The sequence below is a fragment of the Oryzias melastigma genome, linkage group LG9 (assembly GCF_002922805.2).
Source record: "Oryzias melastigma strain HK-1 linkage group LG9, ASM292280v2, whole genome shotgun sequence".
NCBI classification, from domain to species: Eukaryota; Metazoa; Chordata; class Actinopteri; order Beloniformes; family Adrianichthyidae; genus Oryzias; species Oryzias melastigma.
Window position 1 is genome coordinate 19,723,618 of NC_050520.1, and position 15,177 is coordinate 19,738,794.

General features: G+C 37.6%; 2 protein-coding genes across 2 annotated transcripts in view; one reads left to right on the forward strand and one right to left on the reverse strand.

Moving 5' to 3' along the window:
• Positions 1–6,730, reverse strand: part of LOC112148386 (kinesin-like protein KIF2A) — a 10,455-nt gene extending 3,725 nt beyond the window's left edge. The window contains exons 1-11 of the mRNA XM_024275483.2: positions 6,541–6,730; positions 3,912–4,006; positions 3,626–3,745; positions 2,959–3,013; positions 2,552–2,668; positions 1,072–1,172; positions 884–979; positions 726–780; positions 492–654; positions 214–304; positions 50–124 (exon numbers count right to left, since the gene is read on the reverse strand). Coding sequence (XP_024131251.1) covers positions 50–124; positions 214–304; positions 492–654; positions 726–780; positions 884–979; positions 1,072–1,172; positions 2,552–2,668; positions 2,959–3,013; positions 3,626–3,745; positions 3,912–4,006; positions 6,541–6,601 — 1,029 coding nt within the window. The 5' untranslated portion in view covers positions 6,602–6,730. The remainder of the gene's footprint in view (positions 1–49; positions 125–213; positions 305–491; positions 655–725; positions 781–883; positions 980–1,071; positions 1,173–2,551; positions 2,669–2,958; positions 3,014–3,625; positions 3,746–3,911; positions 4,007–6,540) is intronic.
• A 1,672-nt stretch (positions 6,731–8,402) lies between these two features.
• Positions 8,403–14,473, forward strand: unc45b (unc-45 myosin chaperone B). Its single transcript, XM_024275481.2, has 20 exons — positions 8,403–8,532; positions 8,978–9,139; positions 9,226–9,262; positions 9,360–9,535; positions 9,750–9,839; positions 9,949–10,116; positions 10,208–10,373; positions 10,494–10,664; positions 10,743–10,914; positions 10,998–11,298; positions 11,403–11,497; positions 11,615–11,756; positions 12,008–12,148; positions 12,224–12,351; positions 12,522–12,588; positions 12,800–12,913; positions 13,063–13,178; positions 13,248–13,365; positions 13,456–13,611; positions 13,840–14,473. Exons 2-20 carry the CDS (start codon positions 8,978–8,980, stop codon positions 14,110–14,112), a joined length of 2,793 nt encoding a protein of 930 aa, XP_024131249.1. The 5' UTR covers positions 8,403–8,532; the 3' UTR covers positions 14,113–14,473.
• Positions 14,474–15,177: the final 704 nt, after the last annotated feature.

Genomic DNA, 15,177 nt, shown 5'->3' on the forward strand with positions numbered 1-15,177 from the left:
CTACCGGTATTTTAGAAGAAATTTAATCATGAATAAAAACAAAATGGCTCATTTCCTTACCGGCTAAAGCATAAATGCCCTTAGAGCAGTCTTGGTTCTTCCCAGAGAAATCTCCACCCATAGTCTAAAACAAAACAATTATATCTTATTAAGCATGCCAAACTGTGCAGAGGAAAATCTTTTGATATTTTAATTTTTTGGGGTCAAACTCACATGTGTTTTACCGCTGCCCGTCTGCCCATAAGCGAAGCAGGTGGCCATTCCCCTCTCAAAAATGGTCTCCACTAAAGGTCGGGCAGTGAACCTGCAGCGTAAAAAACAACACACGCAAAGGAAAGAATCTAAGTCAAAATGACAAACCTCTTGACGTCTAAATTTATTTCCAACTATGGAAAAAAATGCTCTGAAGTAGTTACTAAAGTAGTGGTTTGATGCATATGTGTATCAAAAGGTTAAACCTTCAGGGATCTTTCTGATCAACTGTTACAAACCTGTAAACCATCTCGTTGGTTGTGCTGTCATCGAACGCGTAGTCAAATCGAAAGGTCTGGTTCTCCAGGTACCGAGTCAGGTCCACTTTCTGCTTCGGCTCATGAACCATCACCACGTCTTTACTTGGAATGGTGATCACGTCCAGGTCTTTCATGGTCAGCTCTGTAGCACAGCGGAGAAAAGCCTTCAGGAATAATCTCAGCACGAATGATGGAGAACAAAAACCTCCTTACCCTTTTTGTTCAGCGGGCGTTTTCGGACACAAACGCATATCCTGTGCTCTTCGATCTAGACAGAGAAACAAAGAAAGTATTTTCACATTATTAGCAAAGGTTTGATTGTAGGAAAAAAAAATAACAGAAGAAGATAAAAATTTTCTGTCTCTACTGACCACATCTGCAGTAGTAAGTGGCCGGTAGTCCAGACTAGCTCGGAAATCTCGAATCATGTACAGGATCTCATAGTTGGGGATGGTGGTATCCACTTCCTACAAATAGAAAAAGATGAGATGGACTAACTGAAGTGCAAAACCCCCTAGTATGTTTGGTAAGAACAGAAAGGCGATCAGCATTTCTCTACCTGAGCTCGTTTCTCTCTGAGCTCCTGCTGCTGAAGTCGCCGCCGTTCTCGTTTCTCCTGCAATTTCTCCACTTCCTTCACGCAGTTGGACTTCCTCCTCGCTAACATTAATTAAGAAAAAAAAAATTATGTACATGTCATGGACAACAGCTGTTTTCCTAAATGCGTTATTTCAGCTTCTTCCCTGTCATTTCCTTTTTGTTTACTGGTGTTCCTTCAAAAACAAGGGAAACCAGGAGGTGTTGAAAGCTGAGTACGACTGCAATAATCCCACCACAGACCAGGATGGAGCAGCTGGCACGCAGCGATTCCAGCATTACACTGCCTGCTTTCTTTTCACCCCCAACAAAAGGCCTTCACAAGGAGCTCAAATTCTGTTCTAATAAAGCAACCGTCACCTTCAAACGCAGTGATCACGGAAACAATGTTTAATTGTCTTAATATTTTTTTAAATAATAGATAATCTGATTAGCTCAGAGGGATTGAGCAGACAATATCAAAGTTTCATGCACATTTCATCCACGATATAACTTGTTAGTAGCAGTAAATGAACAACAAATTAGAAAAATAAGAATAAAAGCCACTTAAATTCATGCAGATTTCTCAAAGCCAAAATTTTCAAGCAGAGTGTTGTTAGCCGCAGCAGCTCGACCATCTCAAAACAGCCAAGAACAATGTCTGATTCAGTCTTGGCTGCTTCAGTTTCAGAGAATTTAAGATTTAGAGCGGGGAGATTAATCATCTGCTGTAATCTGGGGAAAATATGATGATTTGGGTCAGCACCAGGACAAGAATGTTAAAAATAAATAAACAAAATACAGGAAATTAGAATCATCACCACTCCTGGGGCACTAAGTTTCAAAATAGGAGGCTCCTGGTTCAGAAGGGGGGGTTCCTTTTTGCATCTATAGTCTGAACAACACACTGCAGCCCAATTTAGGCTTCACCACAAGCTTGTGTACTTGTGTGTGACTCAGCTCAAATCAGAGGCATTGCAGCCAAATGGCAGCACTTCTCCTTTTCCTCCTTTCTACTACAACACCCAGGAAAGCCCGTCTTTTGGCCGGATTAAATTTGTGCTGATTGACCTCGACACCAAAGCTCCAAGCAGGCGATGGTTTGTGTTTGTTTGCAACCTTATGAAACCAAGACTCTCACATTCTATTGGGAAATCTAAAGCGATCACCATAAAGCATTGAGGTCGGGGGCAACATTCAGGTGATACATACAAAGCTGTCCAGACTCCTTTCTGGATGTGAGGTGATGAGCAGATTCTGGGATAAACATGCGGTTAGTGAAACATGAGACAACAGAAGGTGTGGACAACATTCACAGACAAGAACACTTCGACACTTATTGTTATAATGTGTGTGTAAAGAGTACAAATATTTTAATTATCTCAGAGGTTAGCTGGAAACAATTCAGACAAAAAAAAAAAAATTACAGGTAATTTTTTTTTTTAAAAAGAGGGTAAATTTACCGTTCTGTAGTTGCTGTTGCGTTTGGGCTTGAGTAGGCAGCGCTGGCTGTGGTGCTGGAGGAGGTGGAGCCGGCTCTGGCTGCTGAGGTGGTGGAGGTCTTGCTCGAGTTGAAATAGCTGCAAAAGAAAAAAAAATCTCCAATTTATATTTTTTAACCACTAATTTTTTTATTAGCTTTTACATTTTTGTCTTTTATCTTGTGTGTGAAAACCAACAATTTCCTTCAGGATAATCAAATGATTTCTTCTCTATATAATGAAGATGTGACTACAATACATTATTTAACTTAGCATTAAAAACACAGACACCTAACAGCGTTTATACATGTAATTTAGCATAATAAAAGAAGAATTTTACATTTTGACGATTTGCACTTCAGAGTTTGCTATTCTAGTTCAACACAGACCTCTATTGTCTTTGGACGGAGTATCATTTTTACTTGGTGCTATTGTCCTTCGGTTCTGGAAAAAAAAAAGGAATTTTGATTTTAACTTTAAAGGCAATCCTTGGTTTAAAAATAAAAACAACAAACAGTATCCGTTGACATTCAGCGTTTACTGTCCTGTAAAAAAAAAAAAGAATAAACAAAATCGAAAGAGTTTTTTCTAAAACAAAATATTTTTAAAACTGCACTGTGCAATAATGAAGCAACTTAAAGAAATTGAATTAACTTGTGAATCCAACTATATGCGTAACAGTAGTTTAAAATGGTAAAATCATTATATAATAGGAAATGGAGCATCACCTTCAAAAAGTTTAATTTAACTTGGTAAAAAAAATGTATTTTTAATACTCCAGACAACCACCAACAGCATTAACTTTAAGTTTATATGTTTAATATTGTATATCAAAATCCACAGAGATGTATCAATAAAACATTGGATAACACAATTACATGGGTTCATATTCAGAAAAATAGAACTAAAACAGTCTGCCACAATAAAACAAACAAATGTGACAAAACAACATGACATTTGGATGTAAAAAAAAGGGATTTAAAATGGAAAATAATAATGTCATACTTGACATGTTACATGTATTAAATAGATGAACATGACATCAGCCCGACTTACCTTTGCAATTCTGTTGACTTTTGCTAATGGCGTGGGAGCCGGTGGAGTCTCTGGACTCGGTGCAATCTCCTCATCAGGGGCTACATCTGGATTAAGTGCAAAAATACTCTCCAAGTCAATCTGTCCAGAAATACATTACAAATTAGTGGATCGGTTCCAAGTCTGGTGAAACATGAAAGTTTGCTGCATAAAAGGAGAAGTTTTTGGAAAATTATAAGAGGAATGATTAATTTTTGTAGAAAGATATGCAGAGGTAGAATCATTTGCTTCAATGATAAAGTTTCACCTCTTTTCCTTTTGTGTCTCCATTTTCTATCCACTCCACTGTAACGCTTTCATTGTCTTCATTCATGGATGTCACCATTGCTTGGTGTATACGTCCTGTAAAAGTACAAATGAGGAAAACTCAATAACATAAAAAAACGAGAATATTTTTTATCTTTAAGAGGCAAATTGGATTTGTATTACCAATTTTGGGGTCATACATATTTACACAATAACACATTACTTTAAGTTATTTAAGTTCACAAGTATGATCAAGTACCAGTGATATTCTTGGTTGAAAAACAGCAAACATTCTAAATAGGGTGGACAACAGTCTATTTATTATTTTTTTAAGTTAAATTTTAATATTATTCTTCAAACAATTTACAGCGACTTTATGGACATTCTAAACCTATCCAGTGTTCCGAGAAAATAGCATCAGGTCAATAAAACCACTGAGGAGACTCAGATGCAAAAGACAATCAAAGCTTCTGCATGCCTGCAGACGACTTCCTGCTACTGCCTGCAATGGAAATATTAAGTCTTTAAAAAGCTTCTTCAGTTCTCCTGCGAGACAATCCGACCAAGATTAATGTTGCCAAGAAAACAGCATGTTTAATGACTGTTGTTCAGGAATCCATTTAGACGGAAAAAATAAAAATCCTGTTGTTTCAAGCACTCATAACTACTAAACACTTTACTTTATAGTAATGCACTGCTTTTAACTGACAATTTACAAAAAAAGGAACAGAAAGACCAAAACAGTCTGGTAAAATGTACGTATTTACTTCAGTTGTGCAGCCGCAATGATGGATTAAACATCAAGTTTTCAAAATCAAAACTAGATTAAAAAACAGCCTTTGCAGTAAAATTTGAACTTTTTATGAATCATAATTTAATGTACACACAATACTTAATACTAGCATTGTATCGAGATGAAAAGGAATATAAATACCAGTAAGTCTAAACTTAAGTTGAGTATTATAATTTAAATTTTTTCCCCACTACCATTTCAAACTGAAGCGATACTAACGAAAACATTTCTCTTCACCTCTTGATTGACAATTCTGATCTCATATCCGTAAAAAAAATGTTTAAACCTTGAATAACACTATTTTGTCGACTTTATATGGCATATTTAAAGTTTTCCTTGTTGCAATGCAGCGCATGTATCACATTTCAGACAGAAGACAATGATTTCCTTCTGTAATGAGAAGACAGCTAATGCCAAGCAAACACTGTAGCTTCTTTATTAGACGCTGAAAGCATTACATCACCTCAATTCACAACTTTAAATACCAAAAAAAAATGTTTTGTCTGTTGTTCGAAAAATGTAGCTTTTAACAGAGAGCACCTGCACTAAATAAAAGATACCATGAGGATTTTGTAGCACCTATAATTATCAGTCAAGGACATGCACGCCAATTTTAAGTTTTTACAGCCAGTTATAGATCAAGTACAAAGGCAACAGGAAATACATTATTATAAAGCATGTTGCGAAACTGAGGGCTGCTGGCTGCTGTACTGGCTCTGGTTTGTATTTGGACTAGTCCTGTCTATCACCAACACCTTAAGGGACAACAATCCTGATCTGAATACAAAAGCATTGCGAAGAAAAAATATTCAGACTGCCTCTAAAGCAAAAAGCAAAACAAAACAAAAAAAACATGTGCTCTTTTGCTTTTAAAATTAATTTGCAATAATCCTAGTTTCATTAATGTTATGTACAGTATATATCATTAACAAAAAAGCCTGAATCTCTATTATTTGAATCTTGTAACCTCGCATTATGCAAGAGTTCTTTCTGCTTAGAATCCTTTATTGCTTGTTTTAATGTGTCACAATTACTAAAGGATTTATCGGTGCATCTCATGACTGCCACTCCTGTTCTGCATCTGCAAAGCCAGTGGGATAAATACTCTTGGGCACGCCTGTCTATCGTCTGAGCTAATGACAAAAAAATCTTAACACACTGCTTTTTACGTCAGATAAACATAAACAAAACAAAACCTCTATATTTCTGTTATTTTTTTGCTGAACCACTAACTTTTAGGCTAACAGAAATTCCACTTACAATAGCCTTTACTGATAAAACCAAATGTAACAACTAATAAAAATGTTGACTACCTCGACTATTAGTACTAGTCGCTAAGTTGAAGAAGCAGTAGCGTTAGCTTATTGGCTAGCTGAATGCTAACGCTACTCTAACCTAATATGAGTAAGCTAACTTCATTGGTTAGCAAGGCAAGCTAATCTTCATTTAATGTGTTTTTTAATAAAAGAATAGCTGTATGATGAAATTGGTTCATGTTGATAACATCATTTTTATTTTATTTTTTTCTAAAACACTGTAAAAACATTGCTAAACGAGGCTAACGTACAGCGGGGGACGGATCTCTTGAAGTCTAAAGATGCTAACAAAGGTAGGCGCCCATTCAAACGCTAAGGCCGTGTTGAAGCTCTCCGCCCAGACCGGGAACATGACCATCTCGATGCAGCTAACGCCGCTAACACGAACAGTATGCTCTGCGGACGAGAACAACGGTTGCTAGTATATCCAAAAGCACCACAGCAACAAAGATCCCCAAACAATCCACACACACACACGCACACAGGGCGACGAGAAAACAAAAGACAACGACAAAACTTACCATCACTCCGCTTTATCTCCACGTACGTACCAACGACTATCTTTCCAAAAGCTGCCGCCATCCTACATCGCTTAAATAAAAACAAATGCAGGACAAGGGACTTATTATAAGCCGGCTAAGTGCAGCCTCTTTGGTTTGAGAGGAAGAAGCAGGCAACCGAATGTGGTTGCTGCAAGAAAGTGTTTCCGGACCAGTATTTTCAAAATAAAAGAAAACGCCGGTTCACTAATAAATGAAATACTCTCACTGGTTTAACAATTTACTATATTTTCATCGATTAGCTGAATTCACTTTATTAAAGTACTTAACAAACTGGCCTATGGCAAAATACCGGTTGCACTTAAATGGTAAGACAATGAAATGTGCTTAGGATTTCCTCACAGTAAGCCAAAACAAGACTAAAACACCAAATTAATAAGAGCTGTTTATGTTTGATTTTGATTGTTAAAGAGGGCACATGTAAGGGTGAGCTATCAATGTCACATTCTGTACTTATCATTTTATTTTTAGTGTATTATTTTCAGTCTCATTACATTTTGTTTAAGGTAAGTCTGTTGGAGCCTGCCAGTAATAGGGAGGAAACATGAGGGGTGCCCCCATACATGTCATCAGTCAACTTCAAAGACAAATATTCCTTTATTTCACTTTCAAATCAGCATATCATACATTTTTTGGGAGGAATGTGAAAGGAAGCCAAGAACCTTAAAGAGACCCAAGGAAAGAAAAGTTTAAAAAAAAGTTGTTGGAGTCCAAAAATATAAGATTTCCTTATCTTTCAAAAACATGCACCAGCAATGCATATGTTGAGGATGTTGACAGATAAAGCTTTAAAGGTGACATAAAAAAAGCAGTTCATGTAAATGCAGGCCAGAAAAGCAACAGTAAGACCTAAAAAAAAAGCAAATTAGAGTCTGCAACAAAGTTGTCAAACGTTTTCTGGACAATACAGAGAGAAAACCCTCACACAAAGACAACATGAACACATGCAAACTCCAGACTGTCAGACTGCCACACAGACATCTTTAAAATGATTGTGCTTACTTTCTGCAAATAATTTCAGGACATTTTAGATCTTTAATTTAACATTTACATTAAAAAAGCAAAGGTTGGAGTTTACCACTAAAGTTTAAATAATTTTACCTTTTAAATCCTAGCTTGAACATTTAAAACTCAGAATTGTCTCAGAAAAGTAAGCCATTGTAAATAAAAAGTCACTGTCAGACTCGGAAGCTGCATAAACCAGCCAAAGTGTATTGAAATATGATATAACTGAATAAAATAATTGTGTTAATGTGTGGAAAAATCTTCAAAGCATTCGGCAATTTTAGATTTCCCATCCAATTCTTGCAGTTGCTTATAGGGACTTCCATGATGAAATCTACTTACTGCTTCCCTAAATGACTCATTTTTAAGCTTTAAAATCTGTCTTTGAGTCGTGAGATCGCGTTCTTTCCAGAAGTTACCAGCTTCTTGTGGTCCTACATTTGTCAGCCCCCTCCACGTGCCTTCACACACCCACCCTCCAAACCCCCACCCTCCAGCACAGGCATTTGCTGGTAAGTTCTCAGCTGTCTATGCCCAAAATAGATCTTATCGGGAGCAGACCATCTTCTAGGGGTCACCGAAACTTAATTTCTGTGTTGGAAAAATTAATTTTATTCATAGAGAATTGGAAAATTTGGCAGCAATAAAGAAAGTTTGCCACAATTCAAACAATCAATTTTTATTTGAATTTTGAGCACATTGTAATTATTCGGGGGCTTTTTATTATTTAGAATGAACCTCCTTGTGTTATGGATGGTCCACCTGTGTCATGACCCAACTCATTGAAATCCAATATAAATATAAGCTGAAGGATTTGTAGGGGGAAGGCTACAAAAGATAGACAGACTTTTGGAAACTTTAGTGACTGGAAATCTACATCTACTTTGTGGGACAAACTATTACGATACACAAAAAGCAAAGAACTCAAGACAGGAGAAAAGCCTGAAGGTACAGTACAGCTGCTATTTGGGTTTCTCTTTTATATAATAGTCTGGTAAACTGATGGTACTTAGAGTGAAAGGACAAACTTCAAATCAGACAACAGGAGAGAGATTTTATGTGGTAAAGTGCTGGTGAAGGACTCAGACTGAGGGGCAAGAACGTGCCCAAATAAGGCTAGAGTGGCGGCCATTAAAGTCAGAGAGAGCTTGTGCATGACCATTTGCTTCCCAAAACTCAGGTCAGTAGGATCAAAGATAAACCATGGTATTTTTACTAAATATTTCTTTTCAAAAAGGTACGGATGTTTAGCTTAGAGAAGCTCTAAAGTGTGAACCATTTTCTGCGTTTCTGTGTTGTGAGACAAATCTAGATCTTTGCTTTTAACATTTACTAGTGTATGGATTCTATGATCTCCAAAATAATTTTTGAAAAGATCACATTTTTCTTCCAGATGGACGACCCAACCCAGTTAAAAGATGAGGGAAATAAACACTTCCAGGCAGGTGAAATTGACAAGGCCATTGAATGCTACACCAACGCCATCAAGGTTTGCAAGGACAAGAAATTGCTGGCTGTCATTTACAGGAACAGATCTGCATGCTTTCTAAAAAAGGTAAGCAGGTTCTTACAATGTTTAAAAACATTTTATAGAGTGAGAAAAAAGGGAATATTGCTTAATTTGTTGTTTTTTACTTACAGGAAAGTTATTCCAATGCAGCCTCTGATGCAACTAAAGGTACACCAGCTGAAAAAAACTGTTAACAGCTATTCTTTTAAAACAATACATAATATTACCTTATTTTCATCATTTCTTATTTGTCGCTCCTTCATAGCAATTGATGTGGATGCAGCAGACATTAAAGCCTTATACCGTCGCTGTCAGGCCCTGGAGAAACTTGGAAAACTGGACATGGCCTTCAAAGATGTGCAGAGATGTGCCACTCTTGAACCAAAGAATAAGACATTCCTGGATACTCTCCGCAGGCTTGGAGCAGAAATTCAGGCAAAAGTAAGTTTCAAATTAATTGTATGGAATTTCAAAATAAAACAAAATACATAGACTCCATGAAAGTAGTAGGTTTAAAAGTCACCAAGTCCTCTTAAGTCCAATTGAATGCTGTTTTTTGTTAAATTTATTTCAGTGACATTCACTTGATTCGTCCTTATTTTCTCAACATTGTATCAAAACAACCTTTTTTTAATGGTTTATTTTGTCTTCTTAGCTCAAGACGACCTTTTCCACAGATTCCAGGGTGCAGAACATGTTCGACATTCTCTTCGATGAAGAAATGGATAAAGATAAAAAGGAAAAAGTGTGTGTCTTCCATTGGTTCATGCTAATTTAAAAGAAGTGAATTATTTTGTGTTTTGTTATCTGAGTTTAGCTTTGATGGATGTTTGTGCTTCTGGTTCCATTTATAGGCTGCCAACAACTTAATTGTGTTGTCAAGAGAAGATGCTGGAGCAGAGAGAATCTTCCAGAATAATGGAGTACCTCTGCTGCTCAACATGATAGAGACGGGAAAACCGGAAATGATCCTGGCTGCCGTGCGTACGCTGTCAGGAATGTGCACAGGACACAAAGCTCGGGTGAGTTGATATTTAAAAAAATATCTAAATTGTGAATATATTCTTGTTAGACATTTATCTGACTCTGTCTTTTTTTGGCTGTTTCAAACAGGCCATGGCCATTATTAACATGGTCGGTGTTGATAAGATTTGCAGCATCATGGCTCTTAATAATGAAGAAATTGCTTTGGCGACGTCGAACCTCTTCCAGTGCATCAACGACTCTCTTACTGGTGCAGACACAAGGGAGTATGGGAAAGAAGCCGCTTTGGTTTTAGGTGAAGAGAGACGATCTTTGTTCAACACAGTTTTGTAGCATTCTAGACCATTTTCTTTTCTCATTTTTTATTGAATTTTCCTAAATATTTAACATGATGTCTTTTGATTTGTTTCTGCAGATGCAGCCAAAGATCTGAAGACTATTCTTCTTGCTCTGCTGGAGATGACTGCCAATAAGAATGTGTCTGGCTATGGCAGAGATCAGGCACTGAATCTCTTGTCCAAGAACGTACCTCGCAGTAATAAAAAAGACCCAGATCACTCACGGACGCTCTTCACCATTGATCACGGTAAGCTCCAGTAGATCTTGTTACAGCCTGGAGCACCAGCTCAAACCGTCTAACTTGAAGCATACTTTTATTTTCCAGGTCTAAAGAAGATCCTCAAGGTTTGTGGCCAAGTTCCTGAGCTACCAGACCAACTACCTTTGACAGAGAACTCACAGCTGATTGCAAGTGTGCTCCTCAACAAGTTATATGATGACCTCAAATGTGACCCAGAAAGAAATAATTTCAGGGACATTTGTGATCAATATATCAAGTATGTACATCTTTAAATGTTTGATCTTGTGTAAGTGCACAGTATTATTTTTTAATCTGGAAAACTCCACCTGTTCCCTACAGATCCAAAATCGACCCCAAAGACATGGACAAGACACTGCATGCTATTAACACAATCTCAGGGCTGCTGCAGGGTCCCTTTGACGTTGGAAATGCCCTGGTGGGGCATCAAGGCATTATGGAGATGATGGTCGCTCTGTGCGGCTCTGACCGGGAGGTGGACCAGATGGTGGCGGTGGAAGCTCTCATCCATTCCTCCACCAAGATGAGCCGGGCCAGCTTCATCATCACAAATGGCGTTTCCCTGCTCAAGGACATCTATAAGAAGACCACGAATGAAAAGATTAAAATCCGTGCGCTGGTGGTAAGTGTGCCACAGGTCAAATGTAATTTTAGTCAAAGACTATTAATTCTGGACTCTAAATGTTACATGAAAACATCGCTTTTAGAAGATGTCATCCTTTACAGGGTCTCTGTAAACTGGGCTCCGCTGGAGGTGACGACTACAGCTTGAGGCAGTTCGCTGAAGGATCTACAGAGAAGCTGGCAAAGCAGTGCAGAAAGTATGTACTTATGCACACTTGGTAAAATGAAATGAAACCGAAATCTTTTACTTAAAAAAAAATGTTAATTTTATATTATACAGCCATATAAGCTGTTACACTTCTCCATCTTTCTAGGTGGCTTTGTAATCCCAAGATTGATGCCAAAACAAGGAAGTGGGCTATTGAAGGTCTTGCCTATCTGACAAATGATGCTGATGTCAAGGATGACTTTGTGGAGGATGAGTTGGCTTTGAAAGCCATGTTTGAGCTGGCTAAGGTGTGTAAAATTTTTTTAAAGATGTTTGTGCATTTAAAGAATCTAAAAAATATATTTTGTCGTATATCAGCATTATAACAGAGGATTGAACATGAACTAAAATAATGATTTATATTTAGATAACATAATTAACATATTTTGATTTTAACTAAAAAAATAAAGAATATGTTTATTTTTTTAATTACCCAACTTGAACTTGATTGATTTAGTTGCATTAGCTTCCAATCAATAACAGTTCTGTTTTTATTTAGTCCACAGATAAGACAATTATTTATGCAGTTGCCTGCACTCTAGTAAACTGCACCAACAGCTATGAAAAGAAGGAAATCCTCCCTGAGCTGGTTCAACTGGCCAAATTTTCCAAACAGCATGTTCCTGAGCAGCATCCCAAGGTAAGAAAATGAGAAAAAACAAAACATGTTTAGGAGGTGATGCGCTCATGCATCTTAAATGTTTGATGTTTTCAGGACAAGAAGGATTTCATAGACAAGAGAGTGAAAAGGCTGCTGAAGGCTGGGGTCACTTCAGCACTTGCAGTCATGGTCAAAGCTGACAGCTCTATCCTCACCGACCAGACAAAGGAGATGCTGTCAAGGTGAGAAGCTCTCCAAAGGTTTTCCTCAAAAAACCTTTCCAGAACATTCTATTTTTGTGCAATGTCAAGTTTTGAGGGATTAAAACTTGAGCTCAGTGTTGATTTAGTTAAATTGCAATATTTCTCAAGACGGCACAATTGTTGAGTGTATTTTCTGCTTGTGTCTTCAGGGTTTTCTTGGCATTGACAGCTGATCCAAAAGATCGAGGGACTATTGTTGCCCAAGGTGGAGGAAAGGTGAGACAGTGTTGAAAATCAATATACTTTAGAATCATAAATAATGTAAAAAGAAACGCTGGGATGAGATAAGGTTTTGTGCGACGTTGCTTCACCAAATTTCTAGAAAATAACTCTACTCTAAACTGTCCATTTATCTAAGCAGACCTGCTGGTCATATTATTCTTCACTGTTGCTCGTTACTGATACGTCTTTTACCTTTTGCCGTCAGGCTTTGATACCACTCGCTCTGGAAGGAACAGATGCTGGAAAAGCCAAAGCCAGCCACGCCCTTGCCAAGATAGCAGCTGCCTCAAACCCAGCGATCGCCTTCCCTGGGGAAAGGGTGAGGCGTTCACTTGTAGATATTTGTCCCAACCGTCAGAAAAACTCATCTAACAAATACCACTTCTAAACCCTCATTTGTTGCCTTGTTTATCCTATCAAAATACTTCAACAGACTATTTTTATTTTGGTTTCTGTTTTTTCTGACAGGTGTATGAGGTGGTGCGGCCTTTAGTGAGCCTCATTCACACGGACAAGGAAGGCGTTATGAACTATGAGGCTCTGAGAGGACTCACGAACTTTGCGGCATTCAGCGAAAAACTAAGGTAGGTAATTTTGTCATGTTACAGTTTCTGGTAAGAATTGCTAGACACTTAGCTTGATCTCATTTGCAGGGCAAAGATTGTAAAGGAAAAAGCTCTACCAGAGATCGAGAACCTCATGTTTGAGGAGAACGAGAAGATCAGACTGGCTGCGACTGAATGCATGTGTAACCTTGTGGCATGCAAAGAGGTGGGATGACATCACAACCGTACCGAAAACACCAAGAGTGGGATTGAAGTTTTGTGTAGCAAGATTTGATGTAAAACAATCTTCTTTTAGGTTCAAGAGCGTTACATGGAAGATGGCAATGATAAGCTGAAGCTGCTGGTGTTGCTTTGTGGAGAAGATGATGATAAAATTCAGATAGCAGCAGCTGGAGCTCTGGCCATGATCACTGCTGCTCAGAAGAAGCTGTGCACTAAATTGACTCTGGTGGTACGTACAATCGGTTTCACTTTCTTCATTAGTTGTTGCAAATATGCAACAAATCACTTCAGCTCTAAAATTAGCTAAGGTAGCATCTACTTAAAGGCAAAAATATGACCTTTTTCATACGTTTTAAGGAGTTAAAATTATGTTTCCCCCAAATTGCAACTGTTACATCACAAAAAAGTAAAGAAAAATTGAAATTAATAAAACTGTTGTATTGATCTTGCTCTTTAGACTGTCCAGTGGCTTGAGATCCTGCAGAGGTTGTGTCTTCACACCAACCCATACATCCAGCATCGTGGTATAGTGATTGTTTTCAACATGCTCGACTCAGACAACAGTGAGCTGGCCAAGAAGCTGATCGAGAGCGAGTTGCTGGAAATCCTCTCTGTGATTGGAAAAGCAGAGGACAACCCCAAGCGGCAGGAACCCATTGATGCGGCACGCGCATGCCTCGTCAAAGCCATGGATCTCGGCCTCATCAAACCCTTTTCCAGCCCGGCTTAAACAGAAACAATTCAAGAAAAAGAAGTTTTATTTCCTCTGTTGAATAGAGGCATTTTTCTAAATACTTTTAATCTACATGATCAAGAAAACTGTTGATCTTTATAAAAGAAACATAAATTTGAATGTTGATTTTTAGTTAATGATACTTGAGGAGTGAGACTGATACGTGGGAAAAATTTGATAATGTAACACAAAAAAGGAATTGTTTAGTTAACCAAGTAGTGTTTTGGGCTTCTTTTGCTTTTTTCTAAGTTTATATACATTTGCTTTTATTTAAATTGTATTTTTATGGCTACAAATCAAAGTGACATTCAGATCTTTTGTTTTGTATCAAAAGTTGTGCTAATAAATCAAGACTCATCTAACCAAACTGATGGACTACTGTTTGACTACAGGACTTTACAAAGCCAAATCCACAACAACACTCAATGCAGAGGAATGTATCCAATGAACAAAATCTGAACAGATTGATAACACAATCCAGATAAACAAGGCAAAGTCATGCTTACAAGTTTACAGCACTAAAAGATTTGATATGCTCTTCTCCCCAATGAATCGTATGGGGAAAGTGGAAGGGAATAAGTCCTGTCTGTTAGAAAAAGTATCCAACAGAACCATAAGGGCAGGAAAAGAGAAACAAAACTACACGTGTTTGCTGAAAAAAAAGGAAGTTGATATTATGTCCTCGAACTGAAAGAATTTCAATTTTTGATATGGTTTTAACCATCAATGTGGAAAAGCTTAAAGTCTTTTCTCATGGGAACTTCAGCATTCCTGTAGGATAATTTAAAGAGAAGCTCCTAATGATGAAAATGTTCTACAGTCTAATACAGCAGTGGGCAAACTTTTTGACTTGTCAACCACAAAGGGCTTCAAAATTTGACGGAAAGATGTGTGTTTTTGTAATTGACCCCATAAAAGAAAGAAATAGCAGGCAATCTGGGCAAAAACATACTTTAATTTTGATTGAGAATAAATGTATATGTTTTTAAAACAGAACACTTTGGAGCTTTTACTTCAAAACTGTGACTTTTATTCTCATTTTAGTGCCAATAGCAACAATGG